The 27778-nt window shown below is 39.3% G+C and overlaps 1 protein-coding gene across 3 annotated transcripts; it reads right to left on the minus strand.

Moving 5' to 3' along the window:
- ptpn6 (protein tyrosine phosphatase non-receptor type 6) lies at positions 1 to 27778 on the minus strand. Of its 3 annotated transcripts, none has more exons than XM_015950221.3 (16): positions 27642 to 27778; positions 27326 to 27397; positions 26153 to 26275; positions 21962 to 22156; positions 15290 to 15473; positions 13634 to 13750; positions 13151 to 13285; positions 9876 to 9972; positions 9706 to 9785; positions 9476 to 9622; positions 9195 to 9326; positions 7421 to 7572; positions 3867 to 3934; positions 3621 to 3772; positions 3286 to 3350; positions 1 to 333 (listed from the first exon to the last, which is right to left on the minus strand). In XM_015950221.3, exons 2-16 carry the CDS (start codon positions 27331 to 27333, stop codon positions 237 to 239), a joined length of 1752 nt encoding a protein of 583 aa, XP_015805707.1. In that variant the 5' UTR covers positions 27334 to 27397; positions 27642 to 27778; the 3' UTR covers positions 1 to 236. The 3 variants fall into 3 exon arrangements, with proteins under 3 accessions (XP_015805707.1, XP_015805708.1, XP_070407198.1); XM_015950222.3 differs by having other exon boundaries at positions 27326 to 27351; positions 27642 to 27769; XM_070551097.1 differs by lacking the exon at positions 27642 to 27778 and having other exon boundaries at positions 27326 to 27502.

The raw sequence follows: 27778 nt of genomic DNA on the forward strand, positions 1-27778 counted from the left end.
GTCAATGTGCCATAAAGTTTATTATGTTTAACACAAATTTCAGTCACTATACATTGATTGTTCATCCCTCCTTTCCGTCTTTATTTTTAGCAAACATGTAAATTCAAACATTCATGTGGATATTTAAAAGACAACCAGTTTTCTCCTCATAATTTTTAACCGTTATTTTAGAAGAATCTCAACCAAGAGACACTCACAGCCTGCATAAATACGACCAAATGAAACATCTGTGTCTTTTATCTTTTCCTCACTGAGCTGGGTTTCTTCTCAGTCTTCGATTTTTTCACGTCTTTCTTTCCTTTTGACAGATTCTCATAAACATCCTCCTTGCTCCTGCAAAGTGAAAAAGTCAAAGCTCATTAGGGATTTCCTCTCAGATTAAAACAAATAAAATGTTACACACCAGTCGAGATAAGGACACAGATGTGTCATTAATCAGGACGAACGAGAGGAGCTGCTGCAAAGGGGGAAAACAGACTAAACCATCAGGCGATCAAAGCCACCGGCCAACACGGTTTATAGCTTTGGCCCCTTTTTCATGCTTATAATTAGAACATTCATCATTTTGTCTGGGGAAAACCTGGACTTCATTTTCAGACAATGAAAGCCAAAAACAAAAACAAAAAAAAAAGGTTTGCGTTATTTCTACACTGTAAAAAACATTTTATTAAGTGTAAAGCCAGAAAAATCTAACATCCACACTGACGGTCCTAAAAATCATTCTTGTGACGATGGCGTGTTTTCATTGTCGGAACTTCAGGAATATTTCTTGGAGGGGGAAATTGACCAGGAGATTCAAAGGCCTGGTCCTCTCAGCTGCCATATCTCCATCCAAATTCGGCCTGTCTGGACTTTGCACAGATGTCAGAACATCGCGACTGCCTCGAGTGATGTCACTGATAAGTTCCAAAAAGCGTCCAGAGTAATTTTACAAATTTTATTCTGTCAAATAATGGCCATTTCATCTATTTGGAGAACCGGGAGGGAGAGCTGCTGTGCGATGTAAAATGTGGCGTTCAATGACCAGAAGAAGAGCTGTTTTTTACAGTGCTCTGTGAGATAACTAAGCCCTGTGACTGATACTGTTGTGGGGCAATTTCTGCTTCATTTCTTGGCGTTGGGAGTTTTATAACAATTTTAAAGCAGCATATTGCCTCACAGTACAAGGGAGATTCTGACATTTGGCAATACTAAAAGCCAATTGTCATTTTGACAAGAAATTTTAATTTAGTTTTAGTCTTAGAATAAATTTCTTTTTAATTTTAGTCACAATTTAGTCATACAATTTGTTTTCGTTTTGTTTTAATCAATTAAAACATATGTATTTTTCTTTTGATGCAATAATTTTAAACTTGTTTAAAGAAATGTTAACTACACCTACTTGAAACTGTGAAGAAATATGAAAAATTCACATTTCCCACTTTGGATCAATACAACTATATTTATAATTGTTTCTATAACAATAATAATTGGAAAATGCCTAAATGAACATTAATAGTTTGAAATTGTGTCTCCCAATATTAATACAATAAAAGCCTGTATAATGTGCCGTAATATTTGTAAACATGGGAGGAAGTGACATCATACCATAAAAAACATTAAAATTACTCTAAAGGTAAGAAATGTTTCCGGGTGTATTTATTAGTTGTTATTAGACATATTGATCAAAGTTAGCGGTAGCTTGTTCAAACAGCGGCCGGCTCCAAACTCTGATTGGTTCTTTTCTCATCTAGTCCCGCCTTTTTTATTTGCTGATTGGCTCCTTTTTCCAGTTGACCGTTTTTTCCGTTTTCTGTTTGGATTTTCGTTTCTGTCGATTTTCGTTGTCGTCTTATTCGCCAACGAAAATGCCAGTCGCTATTCGTCATAATTTGGCCATTGTTGGGGTGTATGTTATCGTTTTGTTTAAGTCCGTGAAAATTAATTCGTCACGGAAAAAACCCCAAAAATATTTAGTCAATGAATTTAACACTGCTAAATGCCAGATGATATTTGTAACTTTTAAGACTGGATTTAATTGGAAAACTCAAGCCAGACGCTTCCAAGACAATTTCCGTGTTATCGAGAGATTTCGTTGTTCTGTCAGAATGAAGCTGGTTAAAAAATGCTGCCACCTAGCAGTCGGAGTTTTAATTACACCACAAAGAAGAAAAATAGTAAATGTTTGCATGAAATTCTCAATAAAAATCGATGAAAAGCTTTCAATATCACTTCAGCATCATATCACCAATACTTGTGATATTTCAGTGTATCAGTATCTTCTTACATCCCTAATAATCAATTCAATTATTGATTTATTAACATTACTCAATATAAAGATCAGTTTAAAACCCTTTTTAATCAGTTTTGCTTCATATTTAAAGGCACCTTTGGCATTTTGCTTGCTTTTAGCACCCCCAGTGTTTAGTAGAACCAAAAGCTAAATTTGTCTCCTTGCTGTGCGTTTTATCTTTTTAACATCTTAATCAAATAGCCGAAATGTCTCCCCAGCCTTTATTACTGTCTACAGAAGTGGTTCATCACTAAATCACGCAAATCAGCTGTGTTCACGATCTAAATCATGCAGGAAACGTGCTGGAACCAGACTGCAGCTCCAGATACGTCAGCTCCAACGTACCGGACCGGCACTCTGAAGTTGCAAATGCAGTATTCTGGCCACAGAGACCAGTGGGGGTCTGAGTGACATTTCATTAACCTCATAAAGAGTCATTTTAGCACATACCGGCTAAAGAAGATGATTTAAAAATATGGCAAAGTTGCATAGTATGGCTTTAAGGCTTTTAGAGGTCAGCCCAGTAGCCTGTTGATTAAAGGGGCATCCCATCCCATGATTTGACTCTCTGACATTCATAGCAGCCTAAACGCACGTCCTTCTCCGACATATCTTCTCTCTGGTAACTCTGTCACTGTTGCACAAAAGCAGTGATGCAATAAAATAATCTCTAAACACGGATCTCTGTCATCTAAACCAGGAAAAGTTCATCAAATCCATCTTGTTGTTTGAACTGGAGTGCAAATTGTTTGTTTAGATACGACAAACACAGCACATCCACTAAAACCAGAGATAAGCGTGTGTTGTGTTGTAGTTCCCAGAAAGAAGAGCCTAAAATCAAAGTCCGGCAGCAGTCCTCCTCCTCTTCCTCCTCCTCCCCCTCTCACAGCTCCCTGCCTGATCTGCAGCTCAGCTCCTCCCACCGACGGCTGACATCAGCAGCAGTGTGACATTTAGAGGACTGATGTGAACCTCTCTGAGGACATCTAAGCCACACACATTTGTTCACTCACTTTGACACCTTCCTGCTCGCTGGTTGGTGTTTGAGTTGAAGATTTCCATACTCGGTTTCCGTTTCCTAAAGAAGAAAAACACACTGGGGTATTTCACACGCCTGGTAAAGAATCACTCGAACAGAGAAGGAGGCTGTGTGTTTGGTTTAGTCTCTGTTGTTGACTGTTTTGTCTCTCTCGGTCAATATTCAGACGCTCTGATAGATAGTGTCACACCTGGCTGGCAGTGAGTCTAAAATATCAGCTTAAAGGGGAAATACCCCATGAAAAATACATTAATCGGGTTGTTGAGGCCACTTTGGCTGAATTATGACGAATAAATGACTTCTCCTCACCTTTAAGGCATTTTCTTTAGCTTTGGTGGTCTGTATGTACTCAGAAACAGCCAGGTAGATGAATTTATACTGAGCCTCAGTCTGCACCATACCGGAGCGCTGCTCCCGAACCATCTGGATGTATTTTGGGATGTCGATATCACAGTCTAGACCTAAAAGAAATGAGATAAATGACATGGGATGGTTGTGAGAATGAAGAAAACCACGATTTTGTCCTTTCTGAGAATCTTAACTGTGTTTTTATACCTAGAGTGTCGATAGTCTCGAGGATCATGTCCACAACCACAAAGGTTCCCGTTCGACCGATTCCAGCGCTGCAAATTCAGAGAAAGTTAATACATGACAGAGATGAGATGTTGAACGCCATCAGATCGTTAACGATTGTAATCAGCTGATGTTTGTTATTATCATCAGTTTTTAAGATCCGAGAAGATAATCTAGAACGTCATCGCTGGGATGAGCAGGGATGTCCGATGTTATCGGCAGATATTGATAACATAAGAAATGATGGGTATCGGTGTTTCCTCTTTTAATGACAACTTAGAAACTCTTCAGCTGCTTCTCCTCTCACTCAAAATGCCAAACTATGAAAGATCTGAGGTCTGGAATTTGGGATATTTTTGTCTGTTTGGCCCAACTGTCCTAACTTAAATTGAAATAGTTGTCACATTTTGCACAGATAATGTTTAAAGGTTTTGAACTCTTGTTTAAGCAGATCAATTGCAGGGGTCTCTAGTTCAAATAAAAGTTAGAATATGGAACATTTTAATAAAAAGTTATATTAAAAAATATTATACCTCCACTGGGCGGTCAGGGGTGTGCAGAATTAATGTACAGATTCTCCTTTTAAAGCTACATTTAAAAAGATAAATAATAAAAGTTTTATTCTGTCAGGCACGACAATGTGTTTATGCTTACATCTACTAGCCACTGGAGGGCACTGTTGCACTAAAAAGTCCACTCAGCAAGGCGAGGTTAGGACTGTGTAAAATGGCAGACTTGACAAGTCAGGCACCTGATTCTGAGCCCAGAAGATGTTCTAACGGTAAATACGGTTGTAAAATAAACCTAATAGTAGAATTTAGTCCTTATCCTGTTCGATTTGTCTCTGAACATGGTGCTGGAACATATCAGCAGTGAACCATCATCCTAACGGCTGGAAAATTAGTCCTGTTGTTGCAATACCACCTCTGAACACCAGAGTTCGCCATTGTCCTTGTTCCATAGTGAACCTCTAATACCTTGTGAGTGGTACTCTGGGGAAGAAAATCACCGGTGTGCGCCTGTTTCATAGCCTACTGAACTAGACCAAATTCTTGCTTTGCAAAGTTTGGTCTAGGCACACTCCATTGGAACCTCCGCAGCTCCTACCAGGACTCTGGCTAGCCAATCACAGCTCTCTAGAGGGCTTTCAAACACATAAAGAGCTGTGATTGGTCCATAATGGTGGGCCAATCATAGTGCTCTATCTGCTTAGTGAACAAATCACAGAGCTTTATCCACTTTGTGGGCCAATCAGGGCACTCTATATGCCTGGTGGGTGGGATGATGCAACAGAGTGAAACAAGAGTATGTCACATTCATTGTCCAGTAGCATGCAGAGATCATCTGAAAGACAACGGTAGAACCCGCCCCACAACCGAGAGCCGTCAATGGAGCGTGGCCAGACTAAATAATACATTTATTTAGTCTGGCTTGCCAGGCTACCTGTTTCAGGAACTAGAAGGGTGTTTCTCAATGCCAAGGAACCTTGCCTTGATGTCTTGGCCCCGCCCCGGTTGCCTAGGAGATACGTCATCGGGAGCCGCCAAGACGAGTTCCAATGTTCATGTTCTACCGAGGCGTGTGTTCTCCGTTTGTTAGCCGTTTAGCTAGCTGAGCAAGGATACACGGGAGGTGTCTTGTAGCCTAGCCTTGGTCAAAAATTACCCACAATACACCGCAGTATTTTCAAAAGGACGGCGGATCTGAAGCCGGCAGCAACTTCCGGGACAATTTTCAAGTTTAAAAGTAAGTCAGCTAATTTAAAATGTTTTTTTAGATCAAAAGAAGTTATCTATTGTTGGTTGGTTGCTTAGTAGTTGCAGCTTCGGTCGCTAGCGGGTAGTAACTCACTTATATATTTAATTTAACAAATATATACACAATTCAAAAAGTAAAACGCTTGTTATATATTTATATTGAAACTAATACATATAAAATATAACGTTGTCTCCCGTGTCACGTGACATTACGCGACCGCCGTGGAAGCCGCGGTCACGTGATGCAAGTCTGTTCCATTTAACCATTTTCTTTGATCAAGGAAGGACAGTGTCCTTGTAAGCAAGGCACCTGGCCTCGCAAGACATCGCCTCGCAAGGCCAGGCGCCTTGCTGTTGAGAAACACCTGAAGTGACAACACAGCTGAGCTTCAGACAGCAGGTTTTTCAGATGGGTGAGTCCATGAAAGATAAGTGACAGGGTGACGTAGATCTGTCAGGATTTTCTAATCCTAGAGTTTCACCGTCTTTTCTATCAGAAGCTGATGCAGGAGATAGGTGTAGGAGACTATTTTCATGTTCAGCCTGTATGAAAACTCAAAGTGACCCATTATAATCAGAAATAGGATTTAAACTTTTTTTTTCAGTGTTCCACGTCTTTAAAGTTTAAGTAATAGGAGTTACATAATGTGTTAGTTTTTTTTTACCTAAAATTATTTAGTTTTTCTTTTTTAAATGTGTGTGTGTGTGTGGGGGGGGGGGGGGGGGGAAATAATGTATAGGATATATTAGAGAGGAAATTAAGAGTTGGACTACGTCGGTATATCGAACATCGATGAAAAAGCTGATACCACATATCCCTCGTGATAAGGATTAGTCTCTCATTTTACAATTGTTTACATAAGTTTGGTTCCTTTTCCTCCATCCTTGAATCCATCTAAAACAATTTTACAATCAGAATCTCTAAAGATAATTTAATTTAATCCACATTTTGTCATTTCAGTCAGTTTAGCGTCAACAAATGCTGATTATCCTCAGCCTAAGCTCACTCAGCTAGTTTTAAATATACTTTGTACGTTTTAAATGCTGCAGATAATTTAATTTAATTAAAATGACATTTTTTAATAGATATAACCTTTTAAATCCTTAGAAGGGTTGTATTTGTTAGACTGGCTGACACTGGAAAAGCACTTCTATTCTTTATTAGCACCATCTGAACACTTTAAATCTGCTTTTTTTTAGTTATTTAGTTTCTAATGGTGCACTCATTAAATAATTAGATAATGCAGATAATCTCTAATGTTTCTGGATTAATTAGCAAACAAATTTATCAGAGTATCAACGTTATATCATTGTTTCAGAGCTAATAATTTAAAAGTATTTAGATTAAAAAGAGAAGTAAAGCGTATTCAGTGCAGATTTAACTTCTCATGATTAGTTGAAATCTTTTTTCTCCTGTGGAGGATTAATTCTGATAATCTGAGGATAAATCTGGGAGCAGGTCAGTTCAGAAGGGCAGAGAACTGCTGAGTATGAGAAAGTATGTAAATCCTTGTTAGTACTATTAGGAAGTAAACTAAAAATACCAACACAAGATCATCTGATCAAGCTGCTTCAGAATTCCTTCAATCACAAGAACTAAATCCTACAATCAGTGGAATAAAAACCCGTTGTTCACCTAATAATCTTAATTTTTTGTTTCTTAAACCCTCAAAGAATTATGTACAAAAAAAAACAGTATTAGGAAATTAAAAAGGCACATCTATGGTGATATTTATTCTGTAATACAGTGACTCAGCAGTGACCCGAGGCACTCGGTACCTGCAGTGGATGATCATAGGACCAGTGTTAAATTCGTCCTGCTTAGCGTTGACTTGGGTGAGGAAGCTGAGGACTCCGCCTGGTTCCTGAGGGACGCCGTGATCGGGCCAGCTGAGGTACTGGTAGTGCCATACTGGACGGGAAAAATTGGGCTGGGAGTGAGAAAAAAATGGTTTCAGATATATATTTTTTACTTTACAGCCTTTTAATCTTCTTGTGAATGTACTTTGATGCTGTTACACCTAAATTTCCCCATCAGGGGACTATAAAGGATGTTCTTATTCTAATCTATTACATAAATGCAAATGTTTCCTCCAAAATGTTATAGTTCTGGACTAAAGTGATCTGAAAAACCACCACAAAGGCTGAAGATACTTTAAGCTATTGCTTTCAAACTGGTTTCAGTGGTTTTTGAGCCATAAATTTGACCGACTTCACATTGGACAGCACTCCGTTTCCCCCTGCTGACCAGAAACTGGACCAAACAGTTCTATGGTTTGGGTAGGAACACTGGTGGGAGATCTCTACCCTGTTCTATAGCTGTTACCCCCAAATTCCACTACCTCCGCTCCGCTGCGCTCCGCTCCGACACGAACGCCGGAGCAAAATCGGTCCCGTTCTAGTCAATCAGAGCAATTCCACTACTGCGGCCGTGCTCCGGCAGTGCGGCGCCGTGCGGCGCCCTCTGTTCCGGCGTCCGGCAAAAATAGAATCGATCCTATTTTTGCCGGACGCCGGAGCACCTCCGCAGTAAATGGACAGAAATCACAACGGCCCAACAGGAAAAGGAGCAAGCACATCTTCCGTTTTTCACAATAAATCGATAAACAAAAGGCGTTTTTTGTTTCATATGCACAGGTTTAACAACTTTTAACAACTATCAATGGCGGCTGAAGTTTAAATGCACAAAAATAAGCCATAAATACAGTTGCCACTATCAAAGTAGTCACACTTTGTTGATCCAAACACTGCTGATCTCTCAACACAATGATGGGCAGATTAAACAGCTCATTTCGATGCTTCTCCCGCACAACGGGTGTTTGGATCTAACTTCCGCGTTTATTGCTCGGACTGTATCGCAAGATCTCGAAAATCCCGCGCATGCTTGTTTGCCCCCCTCAGGTCTCCGCACCGGAGCGGAGCCGTTGTAGAGCGGATACCAGTAAAAATTGAGTTCGGAAGCGAGCGGCTGCGGAAGGCGGGGGCGGACCGGAGCGGAGCGGAGCGGAGGTAGTGGAATTTGGGGGTTAGTTGTTTATTGTGCTACTAGCAGTTAGCTAAAAAGGCTAGTTAGCTTTTTTTGGTTCACTTACTGTCAAGAAGAAGACGACTTTTGCTTTTTTTGTTGGCATCATGGCAGAGAATTCGAGTAAGAGAGTAATGTCTTTGGAGCAGAAGCAAAGAGCTAAAACCTGAGTGAACATCGGCACGCCCTACGCTAGTTTGAGGGAGCTAAACGAGGCTGCAAAATCACGGCCTGATGGTGACCTGGCTTTGTTGCTACTGGACGTGTAAGTAATAATATCCTTTCTCCAACAGTGTGGAACTTTTTACTTTGTGGTTTATTCAGTATCAGTTGGCTAGCACTAGCTTGTTAGTGCTAGCTACGACAGGCTGCTACAAGGTTGTTTATAACAGTTGTATTTCTGCTTTCAACCAGCAGAGGCAGGAAATGTATTTAGTGTTGCTTTAAGGATCACAACGAAGAAAATCTAAAAGAAGGAGGGACGACTAAAGTGCACAGAGTTGATGATGTCAGAGGTTTGAAAGTGACCTTAGCCACGGGAGCGATCTTCAGATGTCGAACTTTGTAATCAGAAGCTTCCCGCTCCGACTCACAGGTCACCACGTAATCTCCCACGTTCTTGGAAGTCTGACTTTCCGGCCAGTATGGTACGCATTTATTCTGCAGAAAAGCAAAAAAAGACACTCAGATAATCTCTAATATCATCAGCAAATGTAGATTATTGCATCTCAGCCAATAAAGTTCATCTTTATTCAGTAGGAATGTTTGGATTTTTTTAAGTGTCTGTTCCTGTCATTTTGGATACTGACCCGTCCTTTCTCCACCTCTCTCGTTGTCATGACAATCACAGTTGTGTTCTCCTGCCACACCATCTGCCAGAAATCGTTGACGGTTGTTGCGAGGCATCCCTGAGTGGCGATGTACTTTTTCTGTCCAACAGATTCCCACAGCTTGTTCTGCAACCAACACACAAACACGCTAAAGGCCCAGACGGTTTTCAGACGGCGGCGCTGCTCGTCCAGAGCGTTCCACCACTTACTTTCACGTAGTTAGCATTGATGTAATCGGAGCCGACGACATCAGGAGAAGCGTTCTTCAGGATGACTCTGGTGTCGTTGACTTGTGAGAGAAGACAAGAAGAGGGAGACAGGATTGGTCACAGAACCGGGTTTTTGTTTACAGAGCGAGAACCAGAAGGTTAAAACTCACAGGGAAGAATGTTCTTGTATCTGTTTTTGCTCTTATTCTCTGGTCTTTGACCTTCCTCTCTGCTCTTTTTCACCTTCGTCTCCAATTTTTGAAGAGCCTGCAAGAGAAGAGATATTTGTGTCAGATACTGGGAATTACATACGATTTTATTGAGACAAACTCATCAAAATAAATGTATTTTTGCAATTTCCTATATGCAGGAACAAGAAAAACTCCTAATTCCTCCTAGCTATTCTCTAAATGACCTTGTTTGTTTTTGTTCTGGTCCTCTATTTAAACCTTTGTAGGTCTCATAAAAGGATGACCAAACATTTTCACTTTGATTTTTCACTAATCCTTTTTATATTTTGGCAGATTTTTCACCCGTTTTCTGTCCAGTTCAGTCAAAATATCTGTGCAGTGTGTCAGAAAAAACTGAGGCAACTTGATGTGTGAGCTTTGGGAAAAAAGTCCTAAATGATAAAGGTTTAGAAGAACTGATGTTAACAAATAAAAAGATTTGGTGTCTGTGTCCAGCTGCTGGTAACAAACATCCTGGAGATCCGTATTTCAAAACCAGTTTCTTTGTTCAGCTGCTTGTTATGTGTTGAGCTCAGGATGTTTTATTCATTTTCTTTAGCATTATTGATTCATCGGTCAAGGTTTGGAGGTCTAAATGGAAAGCTGATCCTGTGTAAGGAAGAACGAAAGATCAGGAGAAAAAACTAGAATTAAAATAAAAGGCAAAAAAAAAAACGATCAAGGAACCTGTTGTTCTAGTTTACAGGAGAATGTTTAATTTAAAGCTGTGCTCTATAGCTATATAACATAATGCATGAGGATTGTGAAGGTTAAGTAGATTTTACAGCTACACTGCAAAAAATGAGTTCTAAAAAAGAAAAAAATTCAATTTTTTTAAACATTTTATCTAAACGAAAATAAATTCTTCTCGAGAAAAATAAAACTACTTAAAATAAGGTAAATATTCTTAAATATCATCAAAATGTCCTTTTTGTTTACTAAAAACAAATCTGCCAATGGGGTAAGCTAAATTTGCTTGGCTAGAAATCTTAAAATTAGCAAATAAACTTAAAATGAGACTATTTCGCTAGTTTTAAGATTTCTAGCCAAGCAAATTTTTTAATCTTTTTTATATTTTTTGCTGAATCTTTGTTCACAAAAACTGTTGATGTTGAAATACTCAAAGATAACTTAATTATATATATATATATATATATATATATATATATATATATATATATATATATATATATATATATATATGTATAGAGAGGGGGGGGGGGGCTGCACAATATATCGAAAAATTATCGTCATCGGGATAACAGGACGTGCGATAGGCCCATCGCAAAGCACGTCAAAAATGGCAATAAATGTTTGGTTCAACATTTTCATCCGTGTCATACATCAACTTTTTGTAAACCAGCTCTGTTTTTTACGTGCAAGTATTATTTGACCAATCAAATGTAGCCCTTCTGATATGCGGCCAATCAGATGGGTCCGTTCACGTAATACGCCCGCCCCCTACATAGACCCTTAGGATGGAAAGCAACACCCGAACTGAGTTAGCGGCGCCGTTCCCTTGTTCGTCATGCTGGCGCAGAGCAACGAACACACTTTGTGCTGAGGTTTCTGGAATCAGCGCTGCTTTCAAACATGAACGTGAGTCCGCTCGGTGTCGTTAATCATTTTTACCGGGCTGACTCCGACACGTGCTGGTGAACCAACCCACCTATATGTCGCTAGTGTTCCATGGGTGGTGATGTTAGCCCCAGGCTCCGGTTAGCTTCCAGCTAAAAGGCTACAGCACTCTCCTCCCAGTCCCACCCTGCTAAAGAGGGCCTGGAAAAGTTCCCCCACACATCAAAGTGATTTTTCATTTGTGAGCTTTTATAACCTTGTTAATCAGGATAGTTGATTTGCTGCTGCACATAAACTGTCAGTCAAAAGCTCTGCTAGCCGGTTATCTTAGAGGAGCTAGTTCAATTTGTTAGCTTGTTATCAGAATCATAGTTGCAGTTTCATCATCTGAGCTGCTTTTTAAGATCCAGGTAAACTTGTTCAATTTGGGGTTAAAAACAAACGTTTTCACATATTTTCCATGTAGTTTTTTGCCAGTTCCTCTTCTGAAAGGTAGACAATTGTTTTTCTCTTTCCCTCAGAAAATCTTAATATCCTCCTAGTTTGGCCCGGCACAGTTCACTTCCCAATAGCAGCGACAGCCTTATATCATAACCACATAAGTGGAGAAAATGTTCAGTAGCAATGAGAGAATTTGCTGTTGCATTTAAGTGATGTTAACTATTATTTAACATTTAAACTTAATTTCTGATATTTTTATTTATTCTAAGAACCCTGGTAAGGGATGTTTTTCTGTATTTGGAGCATCAGAAAAAGTTTTAAGGTGGAGGTGATGTTTTAAAGTCACTGAGAAACTGCATGCATGCAGTTTGTTGTTTTGCTGCTAATACAGCAGCAGGTGCAGCTGCATATTTTTGCAATAAAAATGGTATGCTGTAATGGAATTCATGCATTAGTTTTTGTTTGCTTTGAACCCAGAGCAGACGTCACACGCCAGACGACATCAACACCGCATACTTTAGTATTTGTTCATTTATCGTGAGTAATATCGATATCACAATATTAAGCACCGTTATCGAATATCGCAGGTTTTCCTAATATCGTGCAGCCCTAGAGAGATACATATAGAGAGAGAGAGAGAGAGAGAGAGAGATAGGGAGAGAGATATAGAGATGGAGAGATACAGACAGACAGACAGATAGATAGACAGATAGATAGATAGATAGATAGATAGATAGATAGATAGATAGATAGATAGATAGATAGATAGATAGATAGATAGATAGATAGATATTAGGTCGGGTCATACCAAAGACTTAGAAAAATGGGACCCAATGCCTCCCTGCTTGACACTCAGCATTAAGGGGTTGGATTGGGGGTTAAACCATCAAATGGTTCGCGAGCGCGGCTGTGTCTGCAGCTCACCGCTCCCCCAGGGGATGGGTCAAATGCGGAGAAAAAATTTCACACACACTGATGTGTGTGTGACAACTGATGGGACTTTAACTTTTTCCCCCACCAGATGGTAGCAAACCACCGACACACGCGTTTCCTGCTCTCACCGCTAAGAAGAGAAAGTCTGATAAAAAAAAATCTGAGGTTTGATTTGATTGAACTCTTTTTTTTTTCTTTTTTTTTTTAGAAAAGACAAAAACACACTCGGTGTGAATCTGAGACAAGGGCGGGTTTTATCTTACGTCAAATTCTTCCCAGAAGCCCGCTTTGCTCTTCTCGCCTTCGCCCTCCTGTTGCTGTCCGCTGGCTGATGTCAGGTCCAGCTGCCTCACTCTGCTGTCGATGTCTGCGGCGTTCACTCTGGTGGAGTAGTACGGCTGGAGAGGCAGAGCGGCGTACGATGAAAGAGGAGAGTGTTACACAACCTCAGAATTAAGACAAACTTTCCTAACTGTGCTGTTTGTCTTTTGAGCTACAACTCAAGAGTTCCTGTTTGTGTGTGTGTGTGTGTGTGTGTGTGTGTGTGTGTGTGTGTGTGTGTGTGTGTGTGTGCGTGTGCGCATCATGAGGGCGTTAAAGACATAATGATAGGTGACAGTACTTAGGTTGCTGACATCCGACCACTTGAAGATGTGTGTGTGTGTGTGTGTGTGTGTGTGTGTGTGTGTGTGTGTGTGTGTGTGTGTGTGTGTGTGTGTGTGTGTGTGTGTGTGAGCCCAGTTCACCTGTCTGAAACGAACCCAGTTTCCAGAGATCTCCTCGATCCCTTCAAGTTTATAGAAGTCCACTAGATCTGTCAGAGTGTCGAACAGTTTCGAGCCTCCTACCGTATACCGGTCGTTCTGGGAAAAAACAAAACACTTCAATGTCACACTTTCAATTTAACGCTATTAAAACGAAGGCTTACCTGAAGACATTACAGATTAATCAAAATTAAAATAATATAATAATCTCAGGTGCATCTAAACCAGGAAGTACAAGTCAGCTGGAGGAGAAAGTAGCTTCAGACGGCAGGATTTGGAGTCTTATTTCCTGATATTTGGACATCTCACCTCTGACTGGCTAACAGCAACACAACTCTACCACTGACTTTGTTCTGCAACATTTATGTTTATTTATTTGGCAGACGCTTTTATCCAAAGCGACTTACAATTTATAACCTATCAGGCATGTTGTGATCTGTGGGGGAAACCGGAGTACCCGGAGGAAACCCACGCATGCATGGGGAGAACACGCAACCCCACGCAGAAAGGCCGCAGCCGAGCCGAGTTTCGAACCTGCAACCCTTGTGCTGCGAGGCAACAGTGCTAACCACTGCACCACCATGCAGCACACATTTATGTTTTATCTCCACAAATAACACAAGCCTGGAGGAGTTCTGCTGTGCGGTGGAGTTGCTAAGGCTAATGGTTAGCTCCTATTAGCCAAGACGGTGTCTGCCGTTTCCTGGACGCTGAAATAAATAAATAAATCAGCCTTCCCCATTGCAAGTCAAGATGGATGAGTCCATGACTGTTAAGTGACTGTGTGAAGTGGATCTGTCAGGCTTTTTAAATCCTAAACTTTCACTGACTATTTTCTATTAGAAGCTAATGCAGGACATAGGTGTAGGAGACATTTTTCATGTTTAACCTGCATGAAAAACTCTTGAGTGACTGATTATAATCAGAAATAATAATTCAAAAAAGTTTTTTCAGTGTTCCGCACCTTTAGAGCTATGAAACAGCTATTTAAAGAAGATTTAATGTGCTTAAATTGCAAAAATGAGCATAAAATTTATTTACACTGAATTAAAGATATAAAGTCTGACTAACATTATCACACACGTAACAGGTTATTTAAAACATGAGGAATTATTACCCAGTATGACCAGGAAACTGGTCCTGATCTCAGCTTCATGTGTGGATAAAACATTTGGGTGACCTCTTGAGTAAATTCCAGATAAACCTTTTACACCTGATGGTGTAATACGAACAGTGCCTTGCATTTAAAGAGCTCCAAAAGGCTAACCACAGCTAAAAATAAAACACAAAGCCCTGATCGTGACTGGTGACAAACAAGAGCTGACGTTCTTACGCTCTCTAACTGGTTATTCTAACATCTAAAAACACGAAAACGTCAGGAAACTGTTTCGATTTAGTCATCTTAGTCAGGAAATGTACATAAAATGTTTTCACACCCATGAAAAACTGCTGGTGAACACCTGACAGTTGAAATATGAGCAAAAGTCTGTTATTTTGTAAGAACGGGAAATGAGAGTTTATTTCGGAGAGTGCTGCACAACTCTGGGAATAACCCTCTCTGTGTGTGAGTAGACTTCTGCTCCTGCAGATTTACTGTAAAAAATTAAGAGAATTAAAAAAGAAGAGGAAGAAACGCACCTGACACATTATCTTGATGTGGGAAACTCTTTTTCCTCCATTTTTGTTTATTTCATCCGTAAGTACAGAGAGGACAAAGTCTCCGGGCTTGGACAACGACTCCCTGACCAGGAAGGTTCCCGGCTCGTCTCGGGCGGTGAGAAGTTTCTCTGCGTTCGGGCCGGACAGGTGACCATGATACCACCTGAAGAGATGAGATTGAGTTTAAATCCTTATTCCAATTAGTTAAAGAAACCCAGCAAATTGCTTCGAGTCACTGACTTGCGTTGTGACTTTACAGCAATCTTTCATATTGAGCAAGCACGTAGCGACAGTGGAGAGGAAAACTACGTTAAACAGGAAGAAACCTCCAACAGAATCTGGCTCAGCGTGAGAAGCCGTCTGCGACAGTCGACTGGGGGTTGGAGAAGACGGAGCAGATACGTTAAAAATGTTCTGTGCCACAGATGAGATGCTCCGTCGTAAAATAAAATCTGATAAAAGCGTCAAACCGTGGCGGTGAGAATCCGAAGGCAACCGACGTGGAGCTTTCTCAAAATGAGGCTGAGCTTCTTTTTTTTTTTAATTTAGTTTGAAATGTGATTTTTTTTCCCATTTGGCCAAGTTTGTTGAACTTCCTTTAAGAGATTCTTTTTACAGTTTTTATGGTAAAAATATTTATCATAAGAAAACATCAGTAAAATGTTTATGTAAATAATAAACATTTATTAGCATATTTTAAAGTGGCAATGTGTCCTGGCGCTAGGGGGCAGTACAGACATTTGAGGGTAGATTTACACCGTATCACAGTGACTGTTGCTCGTTAAAACAAACATTACGGTAAATGTTACCTGTGGAGCAGAAAGCATGCGACCTCAGCGTGACTCAAACTCTGATTCCATCGAAAAAATGCAATGCTGACGCTACTTTCAGGATGTGCTCAGGGTCCTGCGCCTGCTGTCATCATACTACGGCAATACAGCTGGGCCAAAATATATTGCACCTCTTTCGATTCTGTTCGTTCACGTATGTTTTGGAAAGAGTTTAGCAGTTTTGTTCATAAATTTGTGTTTCTTACTGCCTAAATGATTGTGAACGTGGTAACGCGACTTCTGTAAATCGTACGTCCAGCCAATCATCTAGTGTGATGTCATCGAAACGCGCGAGACCTGGAGCCTGCCAGAAGGAAACATGGCATCTAATATGGCACCCCCCAAAGATGCTAGACCCATGCCCTATGAACTTTAGGCCACATTTTTATGGTTATTTGGTACGAAGATACCAATATTTTACATTTTTCATAATTTTATTTATTTTCAGCAACTTTTCGATTGATATTTTCAAAGATTAATGGTAAAAATGCACACCGTCTCTTAAAAATTTATCTTGAAATAATAATGACAAATAAACTAAATCAAAGGTCTAAATAATAAATATGTGAGGGAAGGTTGAAATCCCTGTTTCATCATCTTCACACATATCATCTGAAAACCCATAAAAACTGAGTCTTCCTTTTTCTTTTGAAATTCTTGCTGCCATTAGCAGGCTTTTAATTGTGGCCCCTCCTGTTTGCTCCACACGAAATACACAAAATGTGAATTTCTCTTGATGCTTTTCACCGCAGCATTTTCTACACGATAAAACTTTATATCAAGTCACATTTCAGTTAAAGTTTGTGGCACCAAACAAACTAAACTAGATCCACCCTGCAAGAAAAGTGCAAAATCTGAATTTTGGTGCTAAAAACTCACCTTCTGCATGCTGTGTGTGAGCCGAGGACTGTTCAGGTATTTTTTGTGTGCAGAGTAAAGGACAGAAATCAGTTTATTTGAAGCTCTGCAGCTGTCAGACACGTGATGTGGTTCGCTGGGCTCCTGTGCACATGGCACAGGAGCACATATCTCATAGAATTGTTTACTGGTTAAACATCAAATGCAGATTTTGCTGTCATAAGCAGGTTATATTTATTCATGTCTATAACTGTAATAAGTGTGTGTGTGTGTGTGTGTGTGTGTGTGTGTGTGTGTGTGTGTGTGTGTGTGTGTGTGTGTGTGTGTGTGTGTGTGTGTGTGTGTGTGCGTGTGCGTGCGCATGCTCAAGAATGGCTGCTCGAGTCGGGCTGAGTGTGACTTAATTTTAGGCACAGTTCTTGATTTTTTTTTTCGAAACTTCCTGCGCTGCGGTCGGAAAAATTCTGATGACAGATTTAGTGGCTGAACAGGACAAAGTATTTATAGCCTGGCCCTCTTCTGATATGTGGCATCCACTAATTCCCCTCCTGTAACCTCCCGCTGCAGCACGCTAACCTGCAGCTGCTCTATTGACGAATTCAGCGCATGCTTTTAGCAGCTTGGTGATTGTTGACCTGCTCTGGATTCAGTTAACAGCTGAATTCGTATTTCAGCAGGAGGATGCAAGAACAAAGTGTAATGCAGAAAGATTCTTGTGCAGTTCTGCGTGAGGCTGATGCAGGACTTTGCCAGTTAGCAGATAAATTTAGCTTGATGTGCATTCTCCTAATCGTTTCAGGTATTTTCGTGGAACCAAGCACCAAAGAGTGACCGGCTGAAGGGAAGTGCCATCGCACTTTGCTGAAAGGACACAGATGAGGAAGATAGCGAGTGAGAAAGAGCATGATAGAGTGTGCAATAGAGGAAGACGAGCAAGGTCTGGCCATCGCTTTCAAAAGTGTCAAAACTTAAAGTTTCCAACCGCAGAAACAAAAGGGAAGTTAGACAACTGACAGACAGAGAGAGAGGGGGGGGGGGGCAGAGGGTACAACTTCCAGCTTAAGTTGTCACACAATGAAAAGTAGAAAACCGTGTCCTTCTTGACTCATAAAACAAGTCAACTCAAACAAGTCAGTCGGACACCAGCCTGCTTTCATCAGCCTACAGAGCAGCTCAGTGTTTCCAGCTGGGAGGAAAACTCCACCAGTAGGAGAACTCCTCCATCACAAAGGTCATGGAATTAGACGTGGGCCGGCAAGCACTGAAAACACTCGGTTTACCTCTGATGATTAAATTATATAAATATTTATTTAATTTGCTAAATAATGTTTTCTGGCAGTCAAAATGACTGCCTTTGACCAAAATAGGTAGAAGTGATTATATTTTGTCTGTCTTTCGCACAATAAACATGAAACACCCTTTTAAATTGAATATACATTGGTTTAGGAAACGTTGGGAACAAGAAAGGCTGTATGTTTTTATTTGACAGGGGAATAGCACTTGGGATCGTGACGTCATCACCGATGCAGCCGCCCCGTTGGCAGCCAGCGAGTCCTTACTCGTTGCTTATTAATGCAGACAACAGCGCACTCACTCTTGTTCTTGCGGCTTAAGTAGATCTATCATTTGTTTGATCAGTTATATTCCACAACCATGGTAAATCGTCGCTGTTTTGTGGGGTGCAACACGTGATCGCCAAGAGAATGAAGGTGGAAACTGGCTTATTTTTCACAATTTTCCGAGTATCTAACATAAAGTATCGTTGGCTCGCTTGGATCGCAGCTATAAGGCAACCAAACATCACCTTCCAAGTATTTTCATTCTGGTAAGTTACAGATGGTGTACATTTGTATACATCATTTCTTTCCTTCAGTTGCAACATTCACTCACACACACACACACACACACACACACACACACACACACGCTGCTAAGCTAATCCGGGCACACTGACACACACAACACAGTGTCTCCTTCTGTGAGATGACAATTTTGATTGTTTTACTAGAAAAACCAGCAAATGAAACATTTACCTCTTGTTCATAAGTTTACATCTCCTCACACCACAAACAAGATGGCTGAAAATGTCCGTTGTGCAGAGTTGTGGTGGCAAAAGGCTGCCATCAGTGCTCCACTCTTGGGTCTTTCATATGGAAATATCCAAACCGTTTAGGATGCTACATTTGTCCATAAACCGGTCCCCAACCTCTTCATTTTACGCATTCCTGTATATTCCGCATCCTTTTTGGGATTTTAACATGTTGATTCACATTTCCTTTCTCCCAAATCTGCTTCTTCTCTGTTTTCACGGTTTGTTTACACTCGTAGGGCCATCAACATATCTGCGCACATCCCAGAATGTAATGCATAATCACGTGTGATCCCAAGCCCTCCTTAACATTAGGGGTGTAACGGTTCACGGGGGAGTGTTGAACCGTTTCAGTTTATTTTTTCCGTTAAATAATGAATTTTTATTGGCGTGATTTAAGTGCAGCAGATTCCTAGGCGAGTTTCCGCATGGACGCTGTATTGAGTGACGCATGATGGCTGCACGCGCCCAATCTCGTTTAAAAATGTGATGTGCAAATTGGGATTAACGCCATTCCGGGCGGATGAAACCAGCTGGCTGTTGCTGCTACTGGAGCCTGTGGAGACGCCAAGCGAAGTGTCGCTTCACCCCTCCCTCCCTTCTCACACTGTGCAGACACGCAGCAGCAAAAATGTAAACAAATATGGCTGCTGAACTATATTCCCCCTGGTACAAGTGATGTAAAGTTCTCATCCTACTCTAAAAATATGGTGTATAGTAAGCTTGTTATTTAATATGAGTTTTAAAGAAGAAACTCTGGGCGGTGAGTTTTTAAGGCTCGCTGCAGAAATAAAAACACAGAGCAACAACAAACACAACACTTGTCTGCATGAGTGTGACACTCATAGCTGCGCAAACAGCCTGTGAAATAATTAAAGACATCATGCTAGGTCAGCAGCCTGTGATGACCCCTGGTTCTGCTCACTATAGGAGCCGCTTTAGATATTAAATAAATATAATAATAATAATATACCGAAAATTAATTGAACCAAACTCGATTTTAGCGTACCGTCTTACCCCTAAAAAACATGATAATTGCAAAACAGATGAACTGCCATGGCCTTTCTAGTGAATTTTAGTCTGTTGCCCAGAGTTAGAAAAGCAGGAAAAAACATTCTGTAGCCAGCTTAGTAATTTTAATCTGGCAGTATTTCGTTTAGCGTAGCATAAACAACGTTCTTGCATCAGCTAGCATTTGGTGTGAAATAGTCATGAAAATTACTCAATAATGATTCAAATTAATTTGCTGACTTTGAAGTAAGACAAAAAACTTTTTTTTAACTTTAAGCTAGAGCTTTAATGCTGATCTCAGAGACTGTTGAGTTATAAACTTGACCAGCTTATATTTGACACCATTCTGGCAGCCTCTGCTGACCAGAAACAGCACTTGATAATTTTGTGGAGGGGGTAGTTGTCTTAGGGGATGCCCTCTACCTGCTTTACTGCTGTTAGCTCTAATGCTAGCGATTAGCATTTTCAGTTTGCAGCTTGTCAACAAAAAGCATGAGAAGGAGAAAAAGAAGAAGTTTGCTTGTACTGTTGGCATCATGACAGAGCCTGGAAGTAAAAGTAAGAGAGTAATGTATTTGGAGGCAAAGCAAATCTCTAAACCAGAGTGAACATCGGCACAGCCTACGCTAGTTTAAGGGAGCTAAAGGAGGCTACAAAATCCCAGACTGATGGTGACCTGGCTTTGTTTCTTCCGGACTTGTAAGCAATAATATTTTTTGTCCAACAGTGTGGATCTTTTTACTTTGTGGTTTATTTTGTATTAGTTGGCTCATGTTAGGGTTAGCTTGTTTGCGCTAGCTAAAGCAGACTGCAGGCGGGTTGCTTACGACAGTTGTAATTCCACTTTCATCTGCGACCCAGTACGGGTGGGTCCAAGCAACATAGATCTGTCAGGCTTTTCAATGTCAACGTTTCACCGTCCACCAGACACTGATGCAGGAGATAGGTGTAGGAGACTATTTTCATGTTCAGCCTGCATGCAAAACTCAGAGTGACTGAACATAATCAGAAATACTCATTTAAAAAGTTTTTCCTATGAACCACATCTTTAGTATTGTATTTAAATTTGCATAATATTGTTGCAGATATTGTAATAATCCTGACAGAAAAAGAATAATCCTGATATGTTGTTAAACCAAGGGAATGTCACTTTTCTCCTCTTATTTTGTATTTCCTGTTTTGGCATTAAGTTCTAATGTTCGCTGTCACTTTGCACAAAGGTTACTGGGTTTTCCCTTTGATGGAAAGGTTTTGCACACATATGAAGTCTAATTTTAAAAAGAAGGCTAATGAGAATTCTCACATTTTGTACAAAACATAGTAGGAGGTCTAGAAATAGATTTTCACAGAACTGTTTCTTACATTTAGTTTATCTTAAACAATGCGAGATAAGGATCTTCGATAAAAACATGAATCAGATAATAGATAGTCTGTATTGGTGCATTTAAAGCAGTAAAAAGATTGTTTATTACCACCTAATGCTGATACTCATGTGAACCTGTAACAGCGAGGCAGAAAATGTAGGAATGAAGACTATTTTTGATTAATACGGATTCGCTGTGAAATTAAACATGCTGCTACACCTGAAATACCGTGACTCTCCTCTTTTCCCCCTACAGAGGAAAATGTTAAAGCTGGAAGAAATAACATGATTGAAGGAGGTTTAATTTCAGTGCAACTCAGAGGAAACTAAAATGTAATCAAATGTTGGGGAAACTTGTTTGGTCACAGTCGACTCAACCACCAAACCAGACAGCACACCATCCCCCAAGACTCGCCGCGGACCACGCGGAGGCGAGGGAGATGATCAGGGGGCATTTGACCTACTGGAAGCCGAGGGAGGGGACAAAGATTAGCACGCACCTCTCGGTGGTGGGGTCGGAGCAGTTCAGCGGGTATTTCAGCTCAATGATTGTGCCGTCTTTGTCCTGAAGGATGCCGTTCTCTGCTGTGTAGTATTCCACCAGCTCTGACAGGGTGGCGAACTTCTCCCCACCATACAGGTCATAATAGTCTCCAGTGTTTTGGATGCGGATGTGGGTAACCAAATCACCCACCCTGCAACGAAAAAATAAAATAAAAAATTAAACAGTCAGGCCACACCAAACAGACAAACTTCCTGTGAACAGCAGTTATGAAAAACATTTGATTTTTTTCCTTTGGTTGACTTTTATGCATTAAACTTGCCGAACACCAATTGTTAAAATAGAATCTAAAAGGTAAAATCTGAATATCTGGTAACACTTTACAATAAGGGTCCATGTCTTAACATTACTTAGTGCATTATTAAGCATCAATAAATAAAGGATCCCTTTATTATCGTTAGTTAGTGCATTATTAAGCATCAATAAACAAAGGGTCTCTTTATTAACATTACATAGTGCATTAACAAGTATCAATAAACAAAGGGTCCCTTTATTAACATTACTTACTGCAATATTAGGCATCAATAAACAAACGGTCTCTTTATTAACATTACATAGTGCATTAACAAGTATCAATAAACAAAGGGTCCCTTTTTAACGTAACTTTGCACATTATTAAGCATCAATAAACAAAGGGTCCATTTTTAACGTTACTTTGTGCATTATTAAGCATCAATAAACAAAGGGTCCCTTTTTAACGTTACTTTGCGCATTATTAAGCATCAATAAACAAAGGGTCCCTTTTTAACATTACTTTGTGCATTATTAAGCATCAATAAACAAAGGGTCACTTTTTAACGTTACTTTGTGCATTATTAAGCATCAATAAATAAAGGATCCCTTTATTTTCATTATTTAGTGCATTATTAGGAACAATACACAAAGGATCCCTTTATTAACGTTACATCGTGCATTAAGTATCAATAAACAAAGAGTCCCTTTATCAATGTTACTTACTGCAATATTAGGCATCAAAAAACAAAGGGCCCCATTTTAACATTACTTTGCGAATTATTAAATATCAATAAACAAAGTGTTCCTTTTTAATGTTACTTTGTGCATTATTAAGCATCACTAAACAAAGGGTCCCTTTTTAATGTTACTTTGTGCATTATTAAGCATCAATACACAAAGGATCCCTTTATTATCGTTATTTAGTGCATTATTAGGAACAATACACAAAGGATCCCTTTATTAATGTTACATAGTGCATTAAGCATCAATAAACAAAGAGACCCTTTATCAACGTTACTTACTGCAATATTAGGCATCAATAAACAAAGGGTCCCTTTTTAACGTTACTTTGCACATTATTAAGCATCAACAAACAAAGGGTCCCTTTTTAAAGTTACTTAGTGCATTATTAAGCATCAATAAACAAAGGGTCCCTTTTTAACGTTACTTAGTGCATTATTAAGCATCAATAAATAAAGGATCCCTTTATTATCGTTATTTAGTACATTATTAGGAACAATACACAAAGGGTCCCTTTATTAACGTTACTGCAATATTAGGCATCAATAAACAAAGGGTCCCTTTATTAACATTACATAGTGCATTATAAAGTATCAATAAACATAGTCCCTTTATTAACGTTACTTACTGCATTATTAGGCATCTATAAACAAAGGGTCCCTTTTTAACATTACTTTGTGCATTATTAAGCATCAATAAACAAAGGGTCCTTTTTTAACGTTACTTTGTCTATTATTAAGCATCAATAAACAAAGGGTCCCTTTTTAATGTTACTTTGTCTATTATTAAGCATCAATAAACAAAGGGTCCCTTTTTAATGTCACTTTATGCATTATTAAGCATCAATAAATAAGGGTCCCTTTTATTAACGTTACTTACTGCAATATTAGGCATCAAAAAACTGAGGATCCCTTTATTAACGTTACTTTGTGCATTATTAAGCATCAATAAACAAAGGGTTGCTTTTAAAGTTACTTTGTGCGTTATTAAGCATCAATACACAAAGGATCCCTTTATTAATTTTACTTAGTGCATTATGCTGCGCAGTGACACAGTGGTTAGAACTGTTGCCTTGCAGCGAGATGGTCCCGGGTTCAATTCCCGGCCTGGGATCTTCCTGCATGGAGTTTAAATGTTCTCCCTGTGCATGCATGGGTTCTCCAAAAACATGGCTGTTAGGTTGATCAGTCTGTCTAAATTGTCCTTAGGTGTGAGTGTGTGTGTGCATGGTTGTTTGTCCTGTGTGTGTGTCTGTGTTGCCCTGCGTTGGACTGGCTCTCTGTCCAGGGTGTACCCCGCCTACTTGCCCGTTGACTGCTGGAGATAGGCACCAGCCCCCCTCGACCCTGCGTGGACAAAGGGGGTTCAAAAAATGGATGGATGGATTAGTGCATTATTAATTATTTTAAGTATCAATAAACAAAGAGTCCCTTTATTAACGTTAAGTATCAATTAAGTATTAATAAACAAAGAGTCCCTTTATTAACTTTACTTACTGCAATATTAGGCATCAATATACAAAAGGTCCCTTTATAACGTTACTTTGTGCATTATTAAGCATCAATAAACAGAGTCCCTTTATTAACGTTACTTACTGCAATATTAGGCATCAATAAACAAAGAGTCCCTTTATAACGTTACTTTGTGCATTAATAAGCATCAATAAACAGAGTCCCTTTATTAACGTTACTTACTGCAATATTAGGCATCAATAAACAAAGAGTCCCTTTATAACGTTACTTTGTGCATGTAAGCATCAATAAACAAAGGGTATCTTTATTACTGTTACATAGTGCATTATTAATCATCAATAAACAAAGGGTCCCTTTATTAACTTTACTTAGTGCATTATTAAGTATCAATAAACAAAGAGTCCCTTTATTAACGTTAAGTATCAATTAAGTATCAATAAACAAAGAGTCCCTTTATTAAAGTTAAGTATCAATTAAGTATCAATAAACAAAGAGTCCCTTTATTAACGTTACTTACTGCAATATTAGGCATCAATATACAAAAGGTCCCTTTATAATGTTACTTTGTGCATTATTAAGCATCAATAAACAGAGTCCCTTTATTAACGTTACTTACTGCAATATTAGGCATCAATAAACAAAGAGTCCCTTTATAACATTACTTTGTGCATTAATAAGCATCAATAAACAAAGGGTATCTTTATTACTGTTACATAGTGCATTATTAATCATCAATAAACAAAGGGTCTCTTTATTAACGTTACATAGTGCATTATCAAGTATCAATATACAAAGGGTCCCTTTATTAACACTAATGTTTTTGTCAACTATTAGTTGTCCTTAAGGTTAGAACAAAGGGTCGGGGATGTCTGTTTAGTAATGCATTACATAATATGGTTATGCAGTTATTACTTTAATTGTTTATTAATACTTAATAATGCACTAAGTGATGTTAATAAAGAGACCCATTTTGTAAATTGTTACAGAATATTTGAAAAACTGAAACATTTTAAACAATCTGCATCTATTCAGCAGTTTCAAAGGATTCCGCTTTTACCAGTTTAATGTTTTGCTGAGATGCACTTTGAGATGCTGAAGCAGAAGAAACCACAAATCAGACTACCAAACACTTAATAAGTGTGTGACCCATTTTTGTCCGGCAAATAAGTTTCCAGTGTTTCTATGTCTGAAAGTGACACAACACAGATTTCTGCGAGCTGACCTCTTTTAAATAAACAGCTATTGAATAAAGCTAAAAAAAAATAAAGGCCGTAGCACGGAGAAAGCATTAAATATCAACCTCTTATAATAAAAGGCTCCGATACTGTATAACATGGTTTACGATCAGGAAAATCTCAAGTGTATCAGTTAGGTCTAAAGAGCAAAGGTTTCAGGATGTTAGATATACAGACACCAGATTTGTCTGTGATCGTTTCTCTCTGTGGCGTTCTTGTTGAGCATTTCACTTTCTGTCCATCAAACGTTAAAAAGAAGCTTAAACATTTATTAAAATCAGACAGAGGCAGCTGACCCATGATTTCAGTTGCTCTCGCTCATCAAAACCCTTCAGATTTGTAATAATCGTGCCATTTCTAGCCTGCAGATAAATTTGGGAAGAATATAAAGTCCTCCAGTTTTCTCCAATAAAATAGGAGCTTCTATAGAAGTCTTTGGGTTGTTACCTGACCGACAGGGAGAAATCACCAACATTTTTCTTGCTGGGTCGAGCCAAAAAGCTGCCAGGGATGCCCCGAGACTTCAGGACCTCCTCGGCTTCCAGACCAGTGATGTCTCTGTGGAACCACCTGCGCCAGGACCAAGAAAACACAAATAATTCAGGTTAGAAATGAAATTAGCGCTGCAGGATTAGATCACTCGTTAGGATGAATGGGAGAATTGTGTTTAGTAAGTTGAAAGAGCTGGATTACTGCATTTCCGTTTTAGATGTTTTGAGATGCTGTTAGACCCAAAAATCTTAATTTTTTTCTGACTAAAGCTCAGTTTGACTCAGTTATTTATGAATTTGTCAGGAAATAAATATTCTGATGTTTTCTATAATTATATCCTTCATTTATCTCTCAGCAGCTAAGATAATGAGATCAGACTGCATTTTAATGCTAAATATAGCCCTGAGATATGAAAAAGGTCAATAATAAAGCTCTAATATAGCAATATAATAATAATAATAATAAAGCAGCGGATCGTCCTCACCTGTGTAATCTAACAATTTTCATGCACATTAAATTAACATATTTAAAGTAAAATGTCTTAATTGTTGTTTAAAAGCTACCAGTTCCAAAAAAATAAACCAGAATTTAAATTACTTTATATTATTTCTTCTTACCTGCAAATATGTCGAAGGATTTAATCTGAATTTTATAGATTATTGACTTCTAAATGTTTAAAAACGACTTATTCTTAAGTTTCATGACACACGTGTGGTTGCGTTTTAAAGAAATAACGAAAAGTAGCTTTCAAAATGAAAACATGCATTTTAATTTGCTTCTAGGTTATGATTTAGTTGTGAAATTCAGCAAAAGCAGCAAAGTCGTGACGTCTGGAAGCTAAATTAGCGCTGGGTTAAAGAGCTAGAAGGTTGAAGATGCACCAATAGGTAAAGTGAATTAAATGTTTTACTTCTGTCACTTTTTTTAAACAAAGCGTGCAGCACATTAGGGGTCATATGACAGAAGAACAGAGCAGGATGAGCGAACGGCTGGCGAAAGATAGAGAAGGAGGAATGGAAACAGAGAAGTTGTCATAATGTTTTGCAAAAAGCACAAAAAAATGTAAAAAAAAACACAAGCAGAGTTGACTAACGCAGCGTTGTGGTGTTCGGCAGAGGCTTGACTCACCGAACCATGTCGTCTCCCGACGTTTTCTGGGACAAAAGAGATGAAGAGCTATCGATGAAGAGCCACTTAAACCTGCGCCACACGTGCCGATTCAAAAGCACAAGTTCGAGGATATTTTCTCTTGTTAGTTGATTGTTAATCTCATGGAAGACAAAACGCTTTGTTGTTGCACTACTTCCTCACTTTGTGCTGACTTCAAATGAATCATGTGTTTGTTCGTTCGCACACTAACCAGACACCATCCCGTCAAAATCATCCGCCCTCAGCTCTCCTCCTCTATCTGACAGCTCAAGTACAAAAACAGGCAAACACTTACTCCTCTCAGCTGCTCCAGTCAACAACTGTCACTCAGGAAGACGCTCACACTGTAGTCGTCTGCGTCTTACCCCCTGCGTTGTTCTCTCTTTCTCTCTGTCACTCCCCTTCCTTCCTTTTTACGTGTCCTTTCACAAA

Source organism: Nothobranchius furzeri, chromosome 5 (assembly GCF_043380555.1).
Source record: "Nothobranchius furzeri strain GRZ-AD chromosome 5, NfurGRZ-RIMD1, whole genome shotgun sequence".
Classification (NCBI taxonomy): domain Eukaryota; kingdom Metazoa; phylum Chordata; class Actinopteri; order Cyprinodontiformes; family Nothobranchiidae; genus Nothobranchius; species Nothobranchius furzeri.